The sequence below is a fragment of the Molossus molossus genome, unplaced genomic scaffold, assembly GCF_014108415.1.
Source record: "Molossus molossus isolate mMolMol1 unplaced genomic scaffold, mMolMol1.p scaffold_m16_p_14, whole genome shotgun sequence".
NCBI classification, from domain to species: Eukaryota; Metazoa; Chordata; class Mammalia; order Chiroptera; family Molossidae; genus Molossus; species Molossus molossus.
The window spans coordinates 12,260,742-12,285,557 of NW_023425349.1; the positions used below are offsets into that span (position 1 = coordinate 12,260,742).

Below are 24,816 nucleotides of genomic sequence, written 5' to 3' on the forward strand. Positions count from 1 at the left end.
TCCATTTCCCATAGCTGACATGATGAAGGTCCGGGGACTTGGGTGCCTATGAATTGGGCAGACCCGGAGATCCAGACTGACTGTTTGGACTGGTCAAGTGGCCTGAATAATTGTGTGCGTGTCCTGCTGACCTGGAGCTGGGAGGAGGGCAAATATTATGGATGACAGAATTTAGTTTCAGAAGGTCTCAGCGGACTGAGGGATTGGCCATGCCTACTGGATGAACCTAGTAAGAGATATAAATGATACAACTGGCATTTCCCATGCACTAGCTCTGTGTTTGCCCTTCGCTCGGTTTAGTTTATTTCTTCTTTACGACGACCCATGAGGCTTGGTGTTATATCCCCATTTTTAAGATGAGGAACCCGAGACATGGCAGTACTGAAGAAGGTGTGAGCATGTTAGAGTTTTTTATCTAGACTCCAGTTTCTAGTTCTGGCCCTCTGTTAGCCACCAAGTCACTCCATCTTTGAAAACAGCACCAGCTGGGCTGGCCGGCCGCCTTGTGTGTCAGGTCCTAGCCCTTTGCATTTAATACCTCACTTATCCTCTTTTACAGATGAGAAAAGCACAGGTAGCTTCAGTAACTTGCCCAAGGTCACACAGTAAGTAGCAGGACCAGGATTCGAGACCAGGCAGCCTGACACCACGCCCACACTCTGAACAACTGACACACTGCCTCCTGTTTTCTATGTCATAAAAGGAGAGCCACTGTATTTTCTTACACAACTTCTGTAAAGTGCCTAATATAGTGCCTGGCACTCAGTAGGCACTCGTGAAGAGTCCTAGGTTGTCATGATTATCAGTTACATGACTTGTGCAGGGTTATAGCTAATAACTGGCAAAGATCTGGGATTTGAACCCAGGTCATGCGACTGCAAATCCACTGTGCTCGCAATATCCCTTCTGGAGGACAAGATGGAGGGCAGCCTTGGGTCACTGTCCCAGTGCCTGGTACAGTGTTATCTCCCTGGCGAGGTCACATAGGCAGGACTCATTTTGTCACTCATTCACCAAACATTTGCCAATGTCCTGCTCTGTCTTGGGGGTCGAGGGAGGAGAAGAACATCATGCTAACCCTTCTTTTCTCCCCTCAGGTTCGAATGGTGAAAGATGGCGACCCCTCCTGGAAGCCAACTTTTATTGTGAAACCTGATGGTGGTTGTCAGGGTGATGGAATCTACCTCATTAAAGACCCCAGTGACATCCGCCTGACAGGGACCCTCCAGCGCAGGCCGGCAGTGGTCCAGGAGTACATCTGCAAACCTCTCCTTATCGACAAGCTCAAGTTTGACATCCGCCTGTATGTCTTACTGAAGTCCCTAGACCCCTTAGAGATTTACATAGCCAAAGACGGACTCTCTAGATTTTGTACAGAGCCCTATCAGGAGCCCACCCCCAAAAACCTGCACCACATCTTCATGCACTTAACCAACTACTCACTGAACATCCACAGCCGCAACTTTGTCCACTCGGACAGCACGAGCACAGGCAGCAAAAGGACTTTTTCTAGCATTCTCTGTAGGTTGTCTTCCAAAGGCGTTGACATCAAGAAGGTCTGGTCTGATATCATCTCCTTGGTGATTAAGACCGTCATTGCTCTGACTCCAGAGCTCAAAGTTTTCTACCAGTCGGACATCCCTGCAGGGAGGCCGGGGCCCACGTGCTTCCAGGTAACCACCGCCACTTCCCAGCCGGAGTTCTCAACCTCGGCCTCCGGTCGGCAGGAGGAGGGGTGGGGGCGGGACAGCCAGAGGTGGGGCGGGCTGGGTGCTGGTGTGGGCTTTGGTGTTAAACCCGCGTCCAACTTGCTGCTTTTTATTTGCTAGCTGTGTGATTTGGGGTAAGCTACTTCCCTGTTCTCATCTATGAAATGAAACTAATAGTACCTTCCTTAAAGGATCCTTGTAAGGATTAAATGAGACAACACATGTAAAGCACAGTGCCTGCCATTCATTTGCGCATTCTTCCTTCCGGCGATTTTTACCACCCCTGAGTGGGGGCCGGGCACTGTCCTAGGGAGACAGCGAGTCAGGTCCCTGCTGGCTGATGCACAGAGTCTACTATTCTGGGAGACAAATAATTTAAAAAGCAATTAGTATGAAGTGTCACAAGTGCTAGAGTACACCATCTCATTGTGGAACCATCCACCATTTTCTGTGTGGGTGTGAGGGTGGTCTGGGAGGGCTTCCCAGAAGAAGTGGCAGTCAAACTGGAACCTGAAGGAAGAGGTAGATGAAGCAGGCAAGGCTGCACAGGGCTGGGGGAGACAAGGTGTTCAGGGGGGAGACATGTTTGCGACCCCAGGGGTATGAGAGAAGCAGAAGCGGTTAAGGATCTGAAAAAAGTGCAGTACGGTTGGAGGGTAGTCGGAGATGTGGAGGCAGATGAGGGGAGATGAGGTGGGAGAGGTAGTGGGGGGAAGTCATGGAGAGCTGAGGGCAGTAGGGGCCCTGGAGGATGCTCGCAGGGGACCGAGGCACTCATCTGCGTGTCACCCACACACTGGCTGTGGGTGGGGAATGGATTGAGGCCAGGCTCGGGGCAGGGAGGTGACTAGTGAACTGATTGCTTTCTTACAAGCAAGAGATGCTGCTGCCTTGGGTTATGGAGGTCTTGGGGGAGATGGAGCCAATTTGAGAGCCACTGAGGAGGTAGAATGGCTGGGTGTGGTGACTGGGTGGGGCCAGGGGAGTGGAGAGATGGTGGCAGTCGGAGGGGAAAACCAAGGCTGAGTGGCAGGTGGCTTAGGTCTTGGATGAATGGATGGAAGCTAGTGGAAGGGGGCCAGGCTGCTGGGGGGAAGGTCAGGAGTTGAAATGCCTTTGAAGTGCCTGTGTGACATCTACGTGGAAAGTCTGAGTAGACAATTGGGCACTTGGGCCTGGAGTTCAGGAGTGAAAAGTCTGGGCTGAAGAGAGAGCTTGGGAACCCATCGGTGTTCAGATGGTCGCTGAAGCCATGAGAGATTGCAGAGGCCCGGGAAGACCCTGTGGGCACTGCCGTTTAGTTAAGGGACAGGCAAAGGAGGGAGAACCAACCGAGGAGACCAACAAGAAGTGGCTTGAGATACAGAGGGATGTCAGGGGAGAACGAGCCCTAACTGCAAGGAAGATGAGCTTGGAGGAGAAGCGGGCAGGGATCAGCCTGGGAAAGTGCAGCTGAGGCCCGAGCAGGACCAGAACGGGAACTGAGCCTTGTACTAGCTGACCTGTGAGACGTGTCCCCAGTGGCATGATGGGACAGGGGCCGGAGTGTCGGGGACTGAGCCAGTGTGGGAGGGAAGGGAGTGGGAACGAGGGCAGACTGTTCCTTCAGGTCATCTGGCTGTGAAGGGGGGGGTGGGAACGTGGAGTGTGGGCACCAAGCAGGTTGACAGTTGTTTGCCACCAGATAGACCAGAGGGGTAAAGAGAGAATAAGAAGAGGTACCTGTGGGACCCTCTCCATCTAACCTTTAAAAGTATCTTGTAGCAGTTGTATATAAAAAGAATACAGCAACATGTATGTAAGCTATGTGGCAGGACAGCAAAATAATCATCCCAAACCACCTCCCAAGCCCAGAGTTCCAATTACCGCGCTGCTCCCATCCATTGCTCCATTCACCCCCGGGGCAGCCATTATCCTGAATTTTATGTTTATCACTTCCTTGCTTGAAGAACACTTATGGAACCATGACTGTATCCCTAAACAATATATTGTTCTGTTTTGCTTGTTTTTGAGCTGTATAAAAACTCTGTTATAAAGTGCGTAGACTCTGCAACATTCTTTCCACACATGTTCATGTGGTCGCGGGGCTGCTGCATGTCCCATCGTAAATGTGCACAGTTCGTTCATCAGTTCTTCTGCCAGCGAACACTTGGGTTGTTTGTAGTCCTCTGTCCCAGACTGTGACTGGAAAATAGCAGCTGGAGAAGGGGCTGGTCCCGAGGGGCAGCCCCACTCCAGGAGGCCCCCCGGGCTGGGCACCAGTCCGCAGCGTTTCCAGCAGGCTGCTGGAACCCTTTGGAGGGGAATTCAGACGGTGAATTCAGCCCCAGGAGGGGCTGATTGTCATCCAGAGCCCTGTCCTTAGGCACTTGGACCCCCAGGCTTTGGTTTCCAGGCAGGATGTCCAGCTCAGCCCTCAGGAACGTGGCTTATGGCATTAGAAAGGGTCAGTGGGCAGAACCTAGAGGAAGCACCAGAGAAAACAGGGCCTGCAACGTGGAGGCATCTAGGGGTCATCCCAGGGGACTGTGTGGTCACATCTGTTTGACCGTGACAGCTATTCCCAGAGTATCATGTGGGCCTGGCTTGCATGGCCAAGCCACAGAGCCCTGGCACAGGGAGAGTGCAGGGTGGAAGGCCAGGGTGGTTGTCTTGCCATGGACAGGCGGCCCGGGGCAGCCATCAGGATGGAACCAGGGGCCCAAGCTGTGGGGACTGGAGGGCAGAAAGGGAGGGACCCACTGGTTTGGACAGATCACATCTAACAAATGGAACCACAGCTCTGTGACCATTTTCCATTGCTTGACCGCACTAAATGTCAGGGGAGGAGCACAGCACTGGAGGTGAACTCCAGGGGGAGCTCTTGGGCCTCTGTTTCTTTTTCCGTGAATCACCTCCGCGCACTTCCCCACTGCCTCGCTAGGAGCATTGTGACATGATGGAGGTGAAAAGGATTTCTCCAGCGAGAAAGTGTTCGGTGTTTGAAATGCACTTTACCATGCATTTCAGACTCACGGTGCTGGAGAAAAGATCATCCTTTTCTCCTTGGAGTCCTTTCTTGCTTTTTAAATTTTTATTACTTGTTAGAGTTTCGAACACCTGAGCTAACTTGGAACCCAAAGATTTAGGGACAGTGTATGGTTCTGCCATTGACTTGCTGTGTGATGTTGCGCACATCACTTAACTCGTCTATGCCTCAGTTTCCTCAACCACCTCACAAGGTTGTTGTCCAACTCCTATGAGATCAAGATTATGCAGGGCTTGGCAAACTAGGATAGTGCTCCGTACGTATACGGTGTAATACATCATCTCTTTGCTATGAAGCCCCTTTTGTGTGTAGCGTGGGCCTGGCCCAGACTGCAGCATCCCAGGACATAAACCCTCGCCAACAAAGTTACATTTATCTGACACATGTGACCGTGACCCCCTTCCAGTCATAGCCACAATAACTACGTGGGAGACTGTGTTGGCCCGCAGCAGCTGCTGGCACAGCTCCGGCTGTGGGCAGGTTCCTGTCATCTGTTGCCTAGGAACGTGGCCGTCCTGTCATTCTGGCCTTTCCCCTGTCATTGCCCAGACAGCCCCAGCAATGTCCCCGCGTGTCTGTCTCCTTGAGGACAGCAGTATGACCTTGGCTTAAACAGTGAGGTCAGTCTGGGTATAGCTGATTCATGGGGCAGAAATGTATTGGCAGAGGAAAGGTTTCCAGCTCAGTGTTCCAGAACAATCTAACCCAATTCCATTCCTTGGTCTCTGTCTTCCTCCAGCTCTGTGTCTAATTCTCTCCTTGGCCGTGACCGTTCCCCAGATGTCTGGAGGAGACACCTTCCCTGGATCCTAAGGTGCTTCTCCTCCTCCTTCATTGTTCCTGTGACTTTCTCCTCCCTCCAGTCCCACACCCCCCATAGGAAGGAGGCGGACACGCAGTACAGTGGTCATGCCGGGGCTCGGGTTGGTTCTCCGATGCCCTGAGTTTGAGCTAGTCTCAGCTCCTCCTTCCAGCACCTCTAGCTGGCAAGCTCGGCAAGTTAACCTCTCTTTGCCTCAGTTTCCTTATCTGCAAACAGAGAATATTTGTATCTACCGCACAGAACTGTTGTAAGATAGAATGAAAGACAGCCATGTGAAACATTGGGCGCAGTCCCGAGCACAAAATATCACTTAATAAATGATCGTTTTTATTCTTATGTTATTTGTCGTTCATAACAACAGTTCTCAAACTTGTCTGTGAGGAAGCACCTTGAAGTTATAGGAAACCAGGAAACTGTCATGTTTTAAACATAATGGAACACCAGTGTTCCTAGGAACCGAGTTGGAGAACCAAGTCCTTAGCCTAGCATTGGTGGCCTCTCGGCCTGGTTCCAGCCTCGCTTCCCTGGACCTTCCCTGGACCCTGCGGGCTCACCAAACAGGGCCGGTTCCTGCCTCTTGGACATAATTTGTGCTTTCCGAGTTCTGCCTGCCTGTTCTCTTCGGTCTTGGCCCGTCATGCTCTTTCTTATTCTTAAAATTTTTTGAAATCCAATGTCTTCCAACAAGGTACTGCTCAAATCCCACCTTCTCTGCTAAACCTTCCTTGACCACTTCTGATATTTGGGCTTTATTCTTCCTTTGGACTCTAACGCAGTCCCTGGGTACCCACTGAGATGAGCCCTGAGCTAGTTGTGGGGCATGTGGCTATGGATGAGACACCTCCCTGCCCCTAAGAGGTACACAGGTGAGTGGGGAGGACTGGCACGTGGGAATTACTGTTCCTTGTAATCGATGCTGCAAGAGGGCATGTGCAGGATGCTGGGAGAGCACAGAAAAGGGAGTCACTAACTTTGCCCAATCCAGTCATGGAAGGCTTCCCAGAGGAGGTGATGATTATGCAGGAGCTTACAGCAATGAAGAATTTACCAAGCAGAAAACAGCAAGGGACACCACACTCCCCTACCTCTCAACCCCTTCCTCCAGGCCTGTGGGTGTTGGAGATTTCCAGGACTTCATCCTCCGAGAGTTCCCCTCTTATCTACAATCACTCCCTAAATGATCTCATCCAGCCCCAGGGTTTTTAAGGATCAGCTCTGTGCCCTGGACTCCTAAATTTATATCTCTAGTCTTGACCTCTCCTTGAATGCCAGACTGGTATGACCAACTGCCCACTTAATCGTTCTACTTGGATTTCTAGTGGGCATCTCCCACTTGACATGACCAAAATTAAACTCTTGGTTTCCCTCCTGAACCTACTTTTCCATTGTCTTTCCTGTTTCAGTAAACGAATAGCATTTAATGAGTTACTCGGACCAAAAATCGGAGTCATCCTTATTTATTATTTTTTCCTCCACTCTACACCCAATCTGTAAGCAGCTCTTGCTAATAGGCTTTGAAATATCTCCTAAGTGCAACCACTTCTGACCAGCCCCACTGCTGCCATTCCAGCCGAGACAGCCATCGCCTCGCACTTGTACCACAGGGCAGCCTCCTAATTGATGTCCCTGTGTTCACTCTGGTATCTATAGCCTATTTTTTCTCACTGTAGCTAAAGGGATTCTTTTAAACATGTCAGGTCAAATTACTTCCCTTGTGCAAACTCTCCAAAGGCTTTCTCCTTGCACTTAAAATCCTGGCTCCTGACCATGGCCTCCAAGATGCTACGTGATCTGTCCATTGTCTTTGCCTCTGACCTCATCTCCTTCCACTCACTCTCCCTCTTGCTCACTCCTTGCTGTGCTTCAAAAGTGGCCTTTGTTCTTGCTGTTCACTCAGCCTGAAGTGCTTTAACTCAGCTCTCCAAGCAACTGATTTGCTTTCTTCATTCAGTGCCTGTTCATATGTAACCTCTTGAGACATTTGCTTCTGGTCATGATGGAGTAACAAAGACTGGGCCTATACACACAAAATCAATACATTAAAAAAAAAAGAGAGAGACTAAACCTAATCTGAAAACAAGTATAATGCCAGACAAAATGCATGAAATCAAGATTTTAAAACTTTGGACAGCAGACAGCACAGCGCTGTGATCCCTGAGGAAGAAGGAAATAAAACTGAAGGTGAGTCCTACAGTGTCCTTGGTTTTCTGTTTGGGGAAATTTCTGGAACACGGGCACAGGGAGAGAGAACCCTAAACAGAGCCCTGTGACCTCAGTGAGCTGAAGAGATGGCGATCAAAAGTTTGGGAAGACGGAGGTAGCTTACATTCTGTGGGCAGAATTCTGAAAAGGAAGGAGCTAAACTATATAAATATGTACAAAGTTTTAAAAGAAAACATTAGCTTAATGAAGAGAAAAATGGAAGCTATTAAAAAGAATGAAATGGAACTTGTAGAGAAGAAAATACAATATCTGAAATAAAAATTTCACTGGATAGCATTAACAGCAGATTAGCTACTGAAGAAAAAAGGATCAGTGAACTTGAAGACATAGCAATAGAATCTATTCAGAATGAAAGAGGAGGAAATGATGGGGGGGAAAATGAACAGACCATCAGTGACCTCTAGTACAATGGCAGGTGGCCTAACGTGTCATTGGATTCCCTGAGCAGAAAAGGCAAGGAAGATACTTAAAAATGTTTGAAGAGCCCTGGCCGGTTTGGCTCAGTGGTTAGAGAGTCGGCCTGTGGTCCAGAGAGACCCAGGTTCGGTTCCCGCTAAGGGCTTGTACCTCAGTTGCAGTTTGTCCCCGGCCGTGATTGGGAAGTGCAGGTGGCAGCCACTCGATGTGTCCCTTTCACGTCGATGTTTCTCTCTCTCTCTCTCCCTCCCACTCTATCTGAACAAAAAAATGGAAAAACGTCCTCGGGTGAGAATTAAAAAAAAAAATGTTTGAAGAAATGGCTAAAAATTTCCAAATTGGACAAACAATATAAACCCACAATTCAAGAAGCTTAAGAACTCCAAGGAGGATGCACACACATGTACACATCAAGGCTTCGCATAATCAAATTCTGGGAAACAGTGATAATAACAAAATCTTAAAAGTAGCTAGAGAGAAAAAAACATGCGTTATGTTCAGAAGAACAAAGAAAACCAAGAAGTCATCAGAAACTGCGCAGACCAGAAGACAATAGGATGACAAATGCCACTTCCTTCGAAAGGACTTCCCTGGCCATCCCCTCTAAACCACACTCTGTGTTCTTTGCTTGCTTTAGTTCACCATTCACATGTGGCATCTCTCTCCACTAAAACGTAAGCTCCAAGAGGGCAGGACTTTAAACATCCTTTGCCTTGTTCACTGCTTTACCCCAGTGCCTAGAACAGTACCTAGTATTCAGTAGGTGCTCATTAAATATCTGATAACTAAAATTGTCTTCCAGGCAAAACAGTATAAAGGCAGAGAGGAGCATAACATCCCACAACTACTGATAGTTTGGTGCAGTTGAAGCCCAAATGTGCAGTAGTGAGTGGGAGGAAAAAGAGCTGGAGTGTGAGACACATGCCGGGCCATAGCGGAGTTTGTAGGACATGACGCGGAGCTTGGGCTTCATTCCGTAGGCAGGGGTTTCAGGCAGAGGAGTGTTGACATTCTGTTTGCATTTAATTTTTTTCTTTATTGATTTTAGAGAGAGGAAGGAAGAGGGGGAGAGAGATAGAGAAACATCGATGAGAGAGAACATCGATTGGCCCACCTCCTGCATGCCCCTCACTGGGGATCGGGCCCACAACCTGGGCATGTGCCCTGACCGGGAATTGAACCGGTGACCTCCTGGTGCATGGATCGATGCTCAACTACTGAGCCGCACCAGCCGGGCTCTGTTTGCATTTTATAAAAATACTGTAGTTGCCCCGGTTCCAGATGAATTGGAGGGGTGAGTCTGAGAGCAGGGAAACAGATGGGGAGCTATTAGAGTATTCCAGGTGCAAGGTGGTACAGACCTGATCCAGACCAGGAGCCTCGAGGATGGGCCACATCTAGAACGTTTTTGGAGGTAGAATGCATGAGTTGGTGTGCAGGCAGATATAAAGGACGAAGGGGAAATTTGGGGCTTGTGTGATTGGGTGGATAAGGAATACTATAGGCAAAGTAGACTTTAGAGAGATGGTGTGTTAATGATCTATTGCTGTGTAACAAATTACCTCCAAACTTAGCAGCTTAAACCAACAAACTGTTATCTCACAGTTGCCGTGGATGAGGAATGTAGACTTGGCCGACTGCCTCGCAAGGCTGCGAGGCTGCAGTGCCCATGTTGGCCGGGACTGCCGTCAGCTCAAGGCTTCACTGGGGAGATCCTCCTCCAAGCTCACTCACATGGGGCTTGGGAGGCCTCAGCCCCCCATCCCGGCTGTTGTCCCACCGGGTCTCTCCACTGGGCAGCTCACACGTGGGGGCTGACTTCCCTCAGAGCGAGCGAGCAAGAGAGTTAAGAGAATGCGTGCCAAGGTGGAGGTCCAGTATTTTATAGCCTAATATTGGAAGTGACAGCCCATCATCTCTGCCCTGTACTATGAGAAAGAAGTCACCAGGTTCAGCCCACACTCAAGGGGAGGGGATTACACAGGGCACGGACTCCATGAGGTTGGGATCACTGAGGCCATCTTAGAGACTGCCGACCACAGATGGTGAGCTCGGGGAGGTTCGATTTGAGGAGTCGGGACCTCCCAGTTGGGAACACCCTGGATGCAGGCGGATGTGTAGTTCTGGATCTCAGGAGAGCACCCCCACTCCCCGGAGTGTAGCTTGGAGCCTTTGCATGAGTTTTCTCCCCATCTTGCTTTGGAAGCTTCTAGAAGTCAGAGATGAAGGACAGATATCTTTGAAACCCTACTGTCCCTCTCAAGTAGGAGGTGAGCCACACAAAAGTGCTGATTGAATGACTTGGAGGAGGGCAGAGTGTCACATGACTGAAAAGGTCTCTCCATCTGACAGTTCCTGCCCTGCCACGGAGCCCGAGAGTGGCAGGTTTCTGGGCTGCATCAGTGGGTGTCAGGCTAGAGTAGTAATGTTTTAATGGAGCTTTTCCCCCTAGGAGCCCCAGTATGGAAAATAGGTAAAAGTTGATCTGATCTGGCCTCCCCAGTGCTTCTCCAGAAAAGAACCCCACTTTGAAAAATACTAGACCAAGTGAATCCCCAGTTTTCCACCAGCTCCGTCATTCTGGGATTTTCTGACAAAATCCACTTTAGGCTCCTCCCAGTTTTGTGATTCTGCTTATTGAAATCTGTCGGTGCAACATATTTCACTGAACTTTTGAAAAGAAAACAATTCAAATTTCCTTGAACTTGTGAAAAAAATACATATAATAAAGTTGCCTTTCATTAGACGCTCCCTCGGCGTTGGACACCGTGCAAAGTGGTTTCTGTCGCACCATCTGTACTGGAGCCTGTCTCCGGCTCCGCGAGGGGGGCCTTGGTCTAGTCCATCGCCCTGTTTCCAGGAGCTAGAATAGTCCAGGACATAGGAAGCATTTCAGTAAATATTTTACAAATGAATGAACTAAGGTAAGGACTATTCTTATTCCCATTTTACAGATGAGGAACCGGGGGCTCAAGAGCTGCTAAGTAACTTGCCTGCAGATACACCAGTTAAAGGCAGAACTAAGATTTGGGGTTTTTTTGTTTGGTGGTTTTTTTTATCCTCACCCAAGGGCATTTTTTCCATTTTTTGTTCAGATAGAGTGGGAGGGGAAGAGAGAGAGAGAGAAACATCAACGTGAAAGGGACACATCGAGTGGCTGCCACCCACACAACCCAACCAGGGCCGGGGACAAACTGCAACGGAGGTACGTGCACTTAGTGGGAACCGAACCCGGGTCTCTCTGGACCTCAGACAGATGCTCTAACCGTTGAGCCAAACCGGCCAGGGCCAGACTAAGATTTGAAATGAGCTCCTCTGGACCCCAAAGCCACGGATGCCATTTCTGTTGGTGAGACTAGGAGGAAACTGTCAGGGGAGCCAGCATAAGTTCAGTACCTCCTGTACGGTGAACAGAATCCTAGGTACTTTTTGCTTCCTGATCAACTGCCCTGCAAGGCAGCCATTGTCTCCATTGGTCGACAAGGCAGATGAGACTCAGAGAGTCTAAGCACCACACCTAGGGTTGTTGAGCTAGAATGAGATACTGAGCTGGGATTGCAGCTCAAGTCTTTCTGACTCCAAAGCATTCTTGTCCGAAACCCAACATCTTCAACCATATGCATCAAAGTGTGGGTTCTGGAAGGTATTATGCCATGGTGCGAGCAGGTCAATATGGCTGATGAGGTTTTGCCACCCTCTTCTCCAGCCTTCCTATGGCTTTACATTCACGAAATCACTGTGCATTGAACTGGAAAGAGTCTAGCAGGTGGAGAAAGTACAAGTCCAAACTTCTAAGACGTAGCAAAAAGTTAAGTGTTGATGACTAAGGATGATACACATTGGCACTGCGGCCCACCGATCTCTGTAGCCTCATCATCACATGTCTCAGACCAGGTCTGCAGTTAGACAGATGATGTCACCAGAGTCTCCTAAAGGCCTCATTACTCATGGCCACTTGTCATATATTATTAAGCAGATCTATAATACATGTAACATTTTCCGCTGGATTTCCATTTTTTTTCCTTTTCATGACTAGGGAAAGAAAAATAGAATAAGGATGACTTTTCCCAACTTCTCATCCTTATTACCCTTCTTTGAAGAATAACCTCATCTTGAATTATTTCCCCAAATGGTCATTTAGGCTCTGATTTCATTAATAAGGACAAAGCCACAGTTTAATAATTGTCATTTAACTGATGCATATTCTATATAGACACACAAGTGAATGTCCCTTCATCTTGTCTCCTTGAGCCCACAGAGGGGATACCGCTATATCTTTTTCTTCTCTCTCCTTTATTCTCCACATTATTTTTCGAAACTTTGGGATTGTATCAATTATGCTAGAAGCTTTCTACCTTATCACCTCCTGTAGAGATAATGAGAGGTCTCTTAAGAATCTGACATCCTCAGAGTCTGAGTCTGAATCTAATTAGGACCTGTGGTTTCGAGGATGAAGAGGAATTATCTAGGTGAAGGGTTGTTTCAGGCAGAGGGAATAAGATGTACGAGTGGTTTAGGGCTGAAAGGGGCCAGAGAGGAGAACAATCTCACCGAGGCAGCATGCTGGGTTCAAGGGCAGATGTCCAACAAATGGTTAGCTTTTGGAGTTAGCTTTGGGTGTGGGCTGGCTTCGTGGGCATGTGGTCTGTGCAGTCACCAGCACCTCATGTTCAGAAGGGCTCCCACCTGGCGTCATGCTCTTCTCACGACCATGACATTGTCACTAGGTTTTGAACAGGGGCTTTGTATATTCATCTTGCACTGGGTCCCACAGTTATGGATCCTGCCCTACGTGGGTGTGACATGCAGCTCTGTCACTTGCTAGCTAGGTGGTCTGAGGGAATCCACTGGCCTTCCTGAGACTCAGTTTCTGCTTCATGGATAGTACAATCCCTACTTCAAATACACTGTCGAGGATTAAATGAGATGACTAATTGGCGCTTTGTGTAGTTATTGGTGCCTGGTAGGTGCTTAATAAATATTTCCTTCTCCTTAGCTAAGAGGGTGTATCAGAATCACCTGGCGGGGGGTACTCAAAACACATTTGCCTGCATTCCACTCTGAAAGATTCTGACTCACAGGTGTGGGTTGGGGATGCACGGTGGTTTTGAGAGGGATCCCTAAGTGATACTGATGTACACCCAAGGTTAGGAAGGGTAGCCGTGGGTTTTCTGAGATCTAGCTAAGAAGCAACTTAATAGAGGAGAGCAAAAGGAGCGAGAGAAATTGATGGACTACTACTGATCCTTAACATAATGAAAAGCCTGTTAAAGAAGAAAGAGGTCATCATCTATAGCACTTCAGATGACAATGATAGTGCTGAAATGCACTGTGGGAACTCATCCCATTATCAAGGCTCCTATAAAGTGTTCTGCTGTCCATTTGGCCTGACAAGCCCGCCCAGAGAAAGAGGGGCTGTGGTCAAGGCCCAGGTTGGGGGCCACATTTGAATTTATTTTCACTTGACTGACTCTAATACCAACCCCCAATTCCTGAAAAGAAATTGTAGCTAGAGGAAGTAATTCTGAATTATTTTTATCCTGCACAGATTTTAGGCTTTGACATTCTTCTAATGAAAAATCTGAAGCCTATACTACTTGAAGTTAATGCAAATCCCAGCATGAGAATCGAACATGAGCAAGAAGTAAGTCTTTTGAGTATCTCATTGAATATATTGCCATACAATGGGATGTTTCCACTCTTATGTTATTCACTTGGCTAAACAAGATTCAACATTCCCAAATTTGCACAGCAAAGTTCTGTTTAGTCTAAAGAATTCCAGTTTTGTTGAGCTCTGAACATAGTCTATTAATATAAGACCTATCTGACCTGTAACTTCCCAGCATGCCGTTCTTCCACTTTTTAAGATCTGCAAATGTAGAAGCAGCTGAGCCTTTCCATCAGTTTTGACATGAACTAATTAGCCTCAGGAGATGAACTAATTGAAATTCTATGAATATGATTTAGCCATGTCGACATGCTTGAATCACTAAGATAAATAGTACATTTAACAGTGGTTATAATTTTTTCTCCCCCAAAAAACATCATCAACAACAAAACGCATTAAAAAGACTGTAAGGAAACACATCAAATACTAATAATGGGTTTTAGGGGGATTACGTGGGTGCTTTTCATTTCCTTTACCCCTTTCTATATTTCCAAATTTCCTATAATGAGCATGTATACTCTTATTAATTTGTAACAGGAAACTGACATTTTTAAGGCAGTATATAGGGAGCCTTTAAAATAGTCTGTCTAGACTAACATGAGCAAACTCAACCTGATACTGAGAGTCCCTGGGCACCGAATCCCGGATCTGTCCCCTGTAACATGGAATTCTCATCCATTCAAGCTCTCTCCAGGGGTGTTTGAATATGTCCCCAGCCTTGTCGATGAAGAAGTGAAAGTGGCCGTAATCAGAGACACCCTGCGCCTCATGGATCCACTGAAGAAGAAAAGAGAGAACCAGTAAGTATTTTTTACATCATCTATTTCTTTCAGCTCCACTCCCCATGTCCCAGCCCGGTAAGTCAAGTTCTTGGAACAGGCTGACATCTGGGGTGAAACTTACATATTAAACAATCTAATGAATCATATTTTCATTTGTGAATATCAGCCTCCAAACACAGTGACTCAGTCAGGAGCTGGAGACCGGCATGTGACTTTCTAGCTTGTTGTCTGCATCTGGAAAGCCTCGCAAAAACCCACTCTCCCCTGGCGCCCGGGGCTCCTCTTGGCCGCCGTGGTTCCCGTGGTGCTTCTCCTAAATCTTCGAGCAGAGGGGGAGAGAGAAACAAACCAGACGAGGGCCACCGCTAACGCGGACGGGTAAAGACCGCTTCCTTTTTATTTTCTCCGTGGTGGTTACACTCTTCTGCGGTGTAAGCGTTTCGTGTTAACATTTGCAGCGCCGATTTACTGAACTTCTGGTGCTTCTGTAAGATTTGCGGCAGTTCTAATTCCTCTCTGTCGCCCCCACCCAATGAACGTTATATTGGGATGTTGGTTGGAGTGTGCCCAGCCCCCCCGCCGTGGACTCGCCCCTGAAATGAATGACATTTCACTGGGGTATTTTGCTTGTTTTGTTTTTACCAAATTCCTGGCTCCCACAAAGTAAGGGTTGAGTACATACCACTGTGCTGGTTTTAGGCAGAAACATCAAAGACAGGCATTTCAAAGAGCACTCCCCGGACCCCGACGAATCAGGTGAACCCCGATGCTCCCAGACAGGTGCAGCGTTGTCAGCTGTGGCTCCAGGGTGTGAGGAACGCTGACTTCCCCCAGCAAGTGGCGCTTTGCAGGTTCCTGGACTGTGGCCCCTCGCCAGCTGGGCTCAAACCCAGATCTTGTTAGAACACCCTCCAGGCCGTGCTCTCGGACCACCTGGGGAGCTTCCAGAGACACCAGTGCGAGGGCCCCCGCCTCTAGAGATGTTGATTTTAATGAACCAGTGCGGGAAGCCTGGCTACAGAAAATGCTGCGGTTCCCTAGGTGACTCTACTGTGCAGCCAAGGTTGGCGTCACTGCCCTGCAGGAAATGTCACTCTGAGGGCGTGTTTGTCGTACTCTGAGTCAGGCTGCATGGTGCCCGCTCGGCTGAGTGCTCCTTCAGGATGCTCTTCACCACGGGAGGCTCATATTGCCATGGTCGGCAAGACCCGGGCAGCCGAGGAAAGTCACCCCTCGTCTGCAGGGGCTGAGCCTGCCAGATGTGGCTTCCGCCCACCAGAGCTTCGACGTGACGGCGTGGCAGGTCCGCCGGGTCCTCGGAGCAGCTCAGACCCCACGGCAGCCAGACGGTGGCCGTTGTGCATGCCTGCGGCTGTGCTCTTCGGCTGCCTTGAAGGAACAGCAGTGGATTAATGCAGCTTGGTGAGATTAAGCGCAATACGACTCGTTTCTCGACAGTCTGCTATGGGTGTCTAATGGTTATTGATCTCACCAGTAGAGATTAGGGTCTGAAAGACTGTGGCACTGTGGAGAGATTTGGGTGGCTATCCACATCGGTGTGGCATGGTACAGCTTTTAAAAGATGACCTTGAGCCCGGCCGGTGTGGCTCAGTGGTTGGGCATCGACCCATGCACCAGGAGGTCGCCAGTTCAATTCCAGGTCAGGGCACATGCTCAGGTTGTGGGCCCGATCCCCAGTGAGGGGCACGCAGGAGGCGGCCAGTCGATGTTCTCTCTCATCGATGTTTCTCTCTCTCCCTTCCTCTCCCTTTCTCTCTCTAAAACCAATAAAGAAAAAATACTTTTAAGCAAAGATGACCTTGGCACATTAGCATCCTGATTCCTTTGGTGGGAAGTTCAAAGGCCACTGTGTGGCCCTCTTAACCTCTACCACCAAAAACATTTTTACATGAAATGGCTTCAGAGCATGATTAGTTTTCTTTTCCTTGTTCTAAGTCATTTTCCTTCACCTCCCTCTGGCATTCTGCATAACTCACACGAGCTGTGGGTCTATTTGTAGTAGCAGCGGGGCCCAGAGCCCTCAGAAAGGAGGGGAAAGGCACTTACAACTTACTAAGTCATAGTGGCAGCACCTCGTCTTTAATTTAAAAGCATCGACTTTTCTTTTAATTGATAACCAGGATCAGTTAGAACTTCAAGAACCTGACTTCCATTCAAATATAAAAATCCTTTAATCTCACCCTTTCCTTACCTACAATATTCAGGGTGTATGTTAATAACTAACTGTCATCACTAATATTTTCCCTTAATTTCACCTTTTTTTTTTTTAACCCAGCGATGATTGTCCATGAAAGCACTTTGTAATCTGTGAAGTGCATTTATATGTAAAAGATTATTACGATCATTTTGATAACTTTACCATGCAGAGAAAAAGGCTGAAATTCTTCTCAGCTCCATTGTGTAGAAATCTTTCAAGGTAGCTTGGAAAAGCACCTTATTTATGCCCGCAGAAAATGCACAGTGTTGCCTGAATCATCTGTGTCCATACATGAGACCATGTCACTGCAACTGCAGAATGATGTCACATAGACTTCTAGGCTGAACGTTACCTTCAGAAGCCAGAGTTCTTGCATCTGCATCGGATGTGACCTAAACCCTTTGAAACCAATGGTGTGCTAGCCTCTCCCTTCAACTCTTTAGCAACAGAAGGTCCGCAGTGTCCCTCGCTAGTTGCTTCTGGGGTAATTTTATCAGCAAGACCGTGAAGTAGGTCTGTTTTCCTGCACAGACCGAAGGAATGGGTAGACAGATGCCTGAACTCCTCAGATCTCAAAACTCCTCTGAGAAGATGTGGGGGTGGGGGAGATAGAAGGGACCTGGACGTGTGTGTCCATGCGTCATGCATCTTCACATACCTTGGGGGCCTGTAGGCTGGGGTCGTTTTCATAGTGGGACTGAAATCAGTCCTCATGCCTTCTCCGGGGAGAGAACTTGCCACTCTGCTGATACCCATCTTGGCAGAGTTGAAAGAGCTTTTTCTTGTGCTCAAGAGACTGAGATTTAAATTCTGACCCTGGGGATGCTGCAGAGCTATTTTGAGCCTCAGTATCCTTTTCTAGAAAATGAGGATGATAACATTGAAATGAAACAATGTGCAAAAGTTTTCATCTGTAGCAAGCACTTAATACATGCTTCGTTTACTACTCAACAGTAAAGTTATCTACTAAAACCAACCAACCAACAAACAAAAAGCAATGCCTGCTTCTCATGATCGTCCCTGGTATACTTAAAGTAGAATTTTGAGTTTAAAACCAACAACACAGCCTCACACTGAAGCTGCTAGATCACTGTGGACTAGAGCGGACGTTGACCTGTTGCGGCGGAAACCCTGTTTACAGATAGCTAGCTGGCCTGGGCCCGGGCCTCTGTGTGTTGGCTTAGGAGAAAATGCCTTTGGCCCCTGAAGAAATAACATAGCTGTCATAGGAGAACTGTTGGAAACCATGTGATAGCTAGCGACTCTATTCATTTTCATACCAGGGTTCTTTGGAGACGCTGTAGGGACATAAGAATGGGAGGCTAATGGGGTGAGACTCTGGAACCATCGTATCTCTACAAACACATACAGGGAGGTAAAACTTACGTAATATAAAGCTAGCCATTTAAAAGTGCACAATTTGGCCCTGGCCAGTTTTCTCAGTGGTTAGAGCATCGGCCCACGGACCAATGAATCGTGGGTTCGATTCCAGTCAAGGGCACGTACCTTGGTTGCAGTTTGTCCCCCGCCCTAGTCAGGTTATGCAGGAGGCAACCACTTGATGTGTCCTTCTCATATCGATGTTTCTCTCCCTCCCTCCAACTCTATCTAATGATAAATAAAAAAAATCCTTGGGTGAGGAATAAGAAAATAAAAAATAAATAGAAGTACACAATTTGCCCTGGCCCACGTGGCTCAGTTGGTTGGGGCATCGTCCCGTATACCGAAAGGTGGTGGGTTTGATTCCGGTCAGGTCACATGCCCAGGTTGCGGGTTTGATCCCTGGTCTTGATTTAAGGGAGGCAACTGATCGATGTTTCTGTCTGTCTCTCTCTAAAAATATTAAATAAATAAATAAAAGCGCACAATTCAGCAGCAGTTAATACATTCGCAATGTTGTACAACCATCACCCCAACTAGTTCCAAAATGGTCTGTCGCCCCAAAAGGAAATCCTGTACACACCAAGCAGTCACTGCCGTTGTCCCTACACCAGCCTACTTTCTGTCTTTGGGTTTACCTGTTCTGGACACATCACATAAATGGAGTCATACAATGTTCAGTCTTCTGTGTCTGGCTCCCTGCACCTAGCATAATGTTTTTTTTGGGGTTCACTCATATTGTAGCATGGATCACAAATACTTTATTTATTTTTATGGCCAAATAATATTCCATTGTATGGATATACCACATTTTATTATCCATTTGTCACTGATGGACATTGGGTGGAAGCCATCTCTTTTCAACCAGAGTGGCGCTGCGGCGACCCGCTGTGCTTTCGGCATTCCACAGTAGATTTCACTGGCGGGATAGAGCTCTCCTGCTCCAAGAAGTTTTTAAAACCCTTGGTTCAATCCAACTCCCATTATTTTGTTTTGTTTTTATTAATCCTCACCTGAGGGTATTTTTTCCATTGATTTTTAGAGAGAGTGGAAGGGAGGGGGAGAGAGAGAGAAACATCAATGTGAGAGAGACACATCAATTGGTTGTCTTCTGCGCGACCCCAACCAGGGCTAGGTGCAACCCAGGTGCATGCCCTTGTCCAGGAACAGAACCTGAAACCCTTCAGTTCTCGGGCCAACGCTCTAACCGCTGAGCCACACCAGCCAGGGCTCCAACCCCCTCACTGTATTGATAGAAGCGCAGACTATTAGAACTGGAAGGGGACTTGGAAACCACGGTGCCAGCAGCTCCCTGGCTCAGGAATCTCCCTCCTAAGCATCCCCGACAGAGTAGCAGCTGTGTCCTCGAGGCACCAGACGTGGCAGCAGTCAGATCGGGGGTGATGTCCTCAGTCTCTGATTACTGCTCTGTGAGCGTAGCTTTGTTTTCTCATCTCGTCCTTACAACGGGATCAAGGTATCTCCTTGGCTGGGCCGCCATGGTCATCAGATGAAATGACACATGGGAGAGAGCCTCATGGCGTTGGAGAGCATTAGACAAATGCTAGTTCTTAGTCTCCAAGTGGCCAGTCGGGCTTTATAGTTGTGCTGGTGGCAACACCTGGGTCACCAGCTTGTGAGGCAGCCTAACTGAGCTGTGCATATAATGGTTCCGCGTCGTACAAGGTGAAACTACGAGGCCAGTCAGTAACTTGCCCAAATCTGGAAGCTGGTTAGAAGCAGAGCAGAAACTAGACCCCGGGTCTCCTGGCTTCTCCCCACCGTGTTCCCTCCGCTGGCCACATGACCCCACTGACCTTCAGCTTCTACCTCAGTTCAAAGCTAAGCTTGTAAGATAAGGGGGTGGGGAATCAGGAAAAGCAACAGAAAATTTCCCCCTTAAAAAAATATTTGGGCAGTTTGAATTTTTTTTTTTTAGAAAAAAAAATCTGTGGGAACAGAAGTGACTAAACTGCGTTCTCTGATGACTTTACAAGTGAGATGACGATGCCATCAAGTGGTCAATTTGGGGGAGGTCAGTTTACCCCCCAGAGGAGCCATTTCACTCGCACTTTTCTCCTTTTCCAGAATGTAGATGTTTCTGGCAACCAGGTTCCCTTCTCGGGAATCATATTCGGTTAGGACCCCAGAGTGATGAAAAGGAAGCCGGCCACAGGCTTGGAGGACCCTGGGGGAGTTTTCTCGCGGCACGGGGCCCGCAGCGCCTGGGAGCTGGGGTGCACACTGCCTCCCTCTTCTTCAGAAGCGTATTTTTGGAAGCTGCCTTATGTAAGGCGCAGAAGCCCTTTCCCCACAGTAACATTTCTCCCTCCTCTCCCACTTTCGTTTACCCCCATCGCCATAACAACCCGGTTGGTTACACAGGCAGGACCCAGCCTGCCCGGGCAGCGTCTGCCCTAATTCAGAGAGGCTTGTCCTCAGAAGGCTTCGTGGGAGCTCAGGCTGCACGTCTTACCTCGACTCCCAGGACGGCCCCTGTGCCATGTTTAGGAGCAACATGTTAGGTGAATCCCCGAAGGAGGTCGATTCCACAGAGAATCTAGGAGAGGAGAAACATTCTAAGAGAACAGAGGTCAAGGAATCTCTCAGGGGCTCAGTTCCGTAGTTGGGGGGGGGGGGGGGCTTGTTTCCTCCACTGGGGACGTCCTTCCATCCACTGTCTTGTTTCAAATCCAGCTCATCCGACTCTCACTCTGTCCTGTCCCGGAGAGGAACACTGAGAACATATGAATCAGGTCCCCCGAGCCCAGGCCCCCGCCCCTTGCGTGGGCAGTGCGTCCTGCTGAAATCCCCTCAACACTAGGAGAGGTCTCCAAGCTATCGCAAGTAAGCGTGCCTTCATCCACGTGCAGCATCATCCTTCTTTCCAGAGAACTTCTGGAAACGGACTCTTTCAGGAGCATTGTTCGAAGGTCCTGCCGGATGGCCCGCACACTGCTGACATTTTATTGAAATTCTTGGGTTTTGTTGACTCCGAAGGATTACTTTGTGGCAAGACCCCAAGCACCTTTGAATAGTTCACGTAAGAGTCTAGTTCATGGGAACATGAATATTGGCATATCCATTTGCATTTCACTTACACTGTGTGTGGATTGGAGAAAGAGGTATTGGTTATTTAGAGTGTTTGTTGAGCATGTACTATGTGCCAGGGAGAAGACTCAAGAAGTGAGTGAGCTCCTAGGCAGGTTGGGGAGGCAAGACTTACACTCACTTATCTATAAGGTGGAAAGGGTGACGACCCCAAACGTAAAGACAAATTGCCAAAGGAGGAAAATGTAGGAAAAGATTAGAAGAGAAGAATTTAAAAAAACAAAACAAAAACACAAAACAAAAACCTGACAAAGAGGAGGGGGCAGTTGAGCTGGGTTTCAAGGAAGAGTAGAACTCGAAGCACGAACATGGATGGAAGGCCATCCCTGGCGGGAGACACGGCACAGGGCTCTGCTGGGGGCAACACCGGGAATCGAAGTAGCTGGAGAGGTGGGTGGAGGAGGTGGAGGAGGAGAGAGGAGGGACTCCTGGGGAGCAGATGGAGACCCGGAAGCCAGAGGTGGACGCCTTAAATGTCAAGCTAAGGACACCAGAGCTCATTTTCAACCAGGAGTACATGAAGGCTTTGAGGGTGTCTATGAGCCCCCAAAACACACAAAACTGTGTGTATATTTGTGTTTTTCCTGGAGGAAAGTCCAGAAATGTCATCATCATTTCAAAAAGTTAAGAATGCAACAGTCCTCTTATTTTCAGAGGCTCTAGGGGCTGAAGCAGTTGGTCCAAGGTTGGGGGGTCATGGCTTCGGTGCTGTGCTCTGCTCTGTGCCTCGGACAGTCTCACGTTTTGGACGGCAGTCAGCAAACTGGAAAAATGTGCGAGTGTGTTTAAGTAAGAGCAGACCAGACAGGACTGATAGGTGCATGTGTCACGTGCAAAACAAAGCCAGACAGCTCACTCCCATTGGAAAATGTTTAAGAATCAAGTCGGAAGTAACCAGTAAAAGCCTCCTTTGCGTGACGTTTGTTGAGTGGGAACCATTTGCCAGACTCCCGGGGAAGGTGGCACTTCCTGAGCTGATGTGAGTGTCATTTCAGAGACCATTAGACAGGAGCCGAGCCCGTCTGCAGGGAGCAGGCAAGGAAGCGGATGAGCAGATGGCCCGTCGGTTACCATTCTGGGGAAAAGGCCGTGCGGAGCCCTGCCGTGGGCCCTTCCGGAGCCGTTGCGGGTAGTAATGGGAGAGCAGGTGTACTTGGAGATGCTCTGCCACGTGCTGCAGTGAGCCTCAGTGCCCTGCCACGTGCTGCAGTGAGCCTCGATGCCCTGGCACGTGCTGCAGTGAGCCTCGATGCCCTGCCACGTGCTGCGGTGAGCCTCAGTGCCCTGCCACGTGCTGCAGTGAGCCTCAGTGCCCTGCCACGTGCTACGGTGAGCCTCGATGCCCTGCCACGTGCTGCAGTGAGCCTCAGTGCCCTGCCACGTGCTGCGGTGAGCCTCAGTGCCCTGCCACGTGCTGCAGTGAGCCTCAGTGCCCTGCCACGTGCTGCGGTGAGCCTCGATGCCCTGCCACGTGCTGCAGTGAGCCTCGATGCCCTGCCACGTGCTGCGGTGAGCCTCAGTGCCCTGCCACGTTGCTGCGGTGAGCCTCGATGCCCTGCCACGTGCTGCAGTGAGCCTCAGTGCCCTGCCACGTGCTGCAGTGAGACTCAGTGCCCTGCCACGTGCTGCGGTGAGCCTCAGTGCCCTGCCACGTGCTGCAGTGAGACTCAGTGCCCTGCCACGTGCTGCGGTGAGCCTCGATGCCCTGCCACGTGCTGCAGTGAGCCTCGATGCCCTGCCACGTGCTGTGGTGAGCCTCAGTGCCCTGCCACGTGCTGCGGTGAGCCTCAGTGCCCTGCCACGTGCTGCGGTGAGCCTCGATGCCCTGCCACGTGCTGCAGTGAGACTCAGTGCCCTGCCACGTGCTGCAGTGAGCCTCGGTGCCCTGCCACGTGCTACGGTGAGCCTCAGTGCCCTGCCACGTGCTGCGGTGAGCCTCAATGCCTGCCACGTGCTGCGGTGAGCCTCGGTGCCCTGCCACGTGCTGCGGTGAGCCTCGGTGCCCTGCCACGTGCTACGGTGAGCCTCAGTGCCCTGCCACGTGCTGCGGTGAGCCTCAATGCCTGCCACGTGCTGCGGTGAGCCTCGGTGCCCTGCCACGTGCTGCAGTGAGCCTCGGTGCCCTGCCACGTGCTGCGGTGAGCCTCGATGCCCTGCCACGTGCTGCGGTGAGCCTCAGTGCCCTGCCACGTGCTGCAGTGAGCCTTAGTGCCCTGCCACGTGCTGCAGTGAGCCTCAATGCCTGCCACGTGCTGCAGTGAGCCTCGGTGCCCTGCCACGTGCTGCAGTGAGCCTCGGTGCCCTGCCACGTGCTGCGGTGAGCCTCGGTGCCCTGCCACGTGCTGCGGTGAGCCTTGATGCCCTGCCACGTTGCTGCGGTGAGCCTTGATGCCTTGCCACGTGCTGCGGTGAGCCTCGGTGCCCTGCCACGTGCTGCGGTGAGCCTTGATGCCCCTCCACGTTGCTCCAGTGAGCCTCGATGCCCTGCCACATGCTGCAGTGAGCCTCAGTGCCTGGCACGTGCTGCAGTGAGCCTGGCTGTCTGTGCCTTCCATGGGGAGCTGCGGGCTTTCGGAAGGGGGCGGTGTGGCCTGGGCTCAGGAGGCCACAGTTTCGGTACTGGTTCTGCTCAGTCTCAAATCGGTCACTGTCCTTTGTGGAGCTTGGTTTCCTCACAGCAGCCACATGCGGCCCGGTTTTCAAGGTGAGGACCTGGAGCCTCGGCAGGGCTGAGTGGCACGCCCCAGACCCCACTGCCGACAAGCCGTGGTGGAGACGGAAAGCCGGGTCTCTGTAGCCCCTGCCTTGAGAGTGTGCGTCTGTGTGAGTATTTCGCCCACCAGAGAGATGCGTGCCCACAGGGCGTAGTGTTACCTGGGTGGGTTCCTGCCCTCTCTGTGAACTTTGGGGCAAGGACTTGTCTCTGTCTCCAAGCACTGAACATGAGTGGGTGTCTGTGGGTGCTTGACTCTCTTGTGAGGGAGTGCTGTGGCCATTTCGTTTTCAGTACCCTCCAAAACCAGAATGAATAAACCCGAAGCCACTGTGCCGCAGACACCAACTTAAATTGAGATCTACACATGAGACAGAAGAGAATGATAGCAGACAGAAAAGTATTCGTGCGCAGTGTGCCCCCAGGCTGGGGACCTTCGGGAAGCTCAGTGTGAGCCCAGTAGGTGCGACCCCGTGATATCACCAACATTAGACCTTTTTTTGCAACCACAAGAAAGGCAGTCGTATAGGATTCAACCGAATAGCAAGCTTGGAGTAATCAAGGCAGGCTTCTTGGAGGAGGTGGGGCTTGCATTAGCTTGGGGTTGGTTTGTGAGAAAGTGTGAGTTTAGGGGAGGAAGGATGGAGGCAGGAAGATGGGCCAAGGGGTTGCAGGGTTGGGGAGGTGCATGGCAGGCCAGGCCACCAGCCAGCCATGTTCCAGTCAGGTGCTTTGGGGTGGAGA

The 24,816-nt window shown here is 49.7% G+C and overlaps 1 protein-coding gene across 1 annotated transcript in view; it reads left to right on the plus strand.

The window, feature by feature from the left end:
- TTLL11 (tubulin tyrosine ligase like 11) overlaps positions 1-24,816 on the plus strand; it is a 205,029-nt gene that overhangs the window by 73,847 nt on the left and 106,366 nt on the right. The window contains exons 4-6 of the mRNA XM_036261723.1: positions 1,098-1,673; positions 13,749-13,844; positions 14,553-14,668. Of these exons, the coding sequence (XP_036117616.1) occupies positions 1,098-1,673; positions 13,749-13,844; positions 14,553-14,668 (788 nt within the window). The remainder of the gene's footprint in view (positions 1-1,097; positions 1,674-13,748; positions 13,845-14,552; positions 14,669-24,816) is intronic.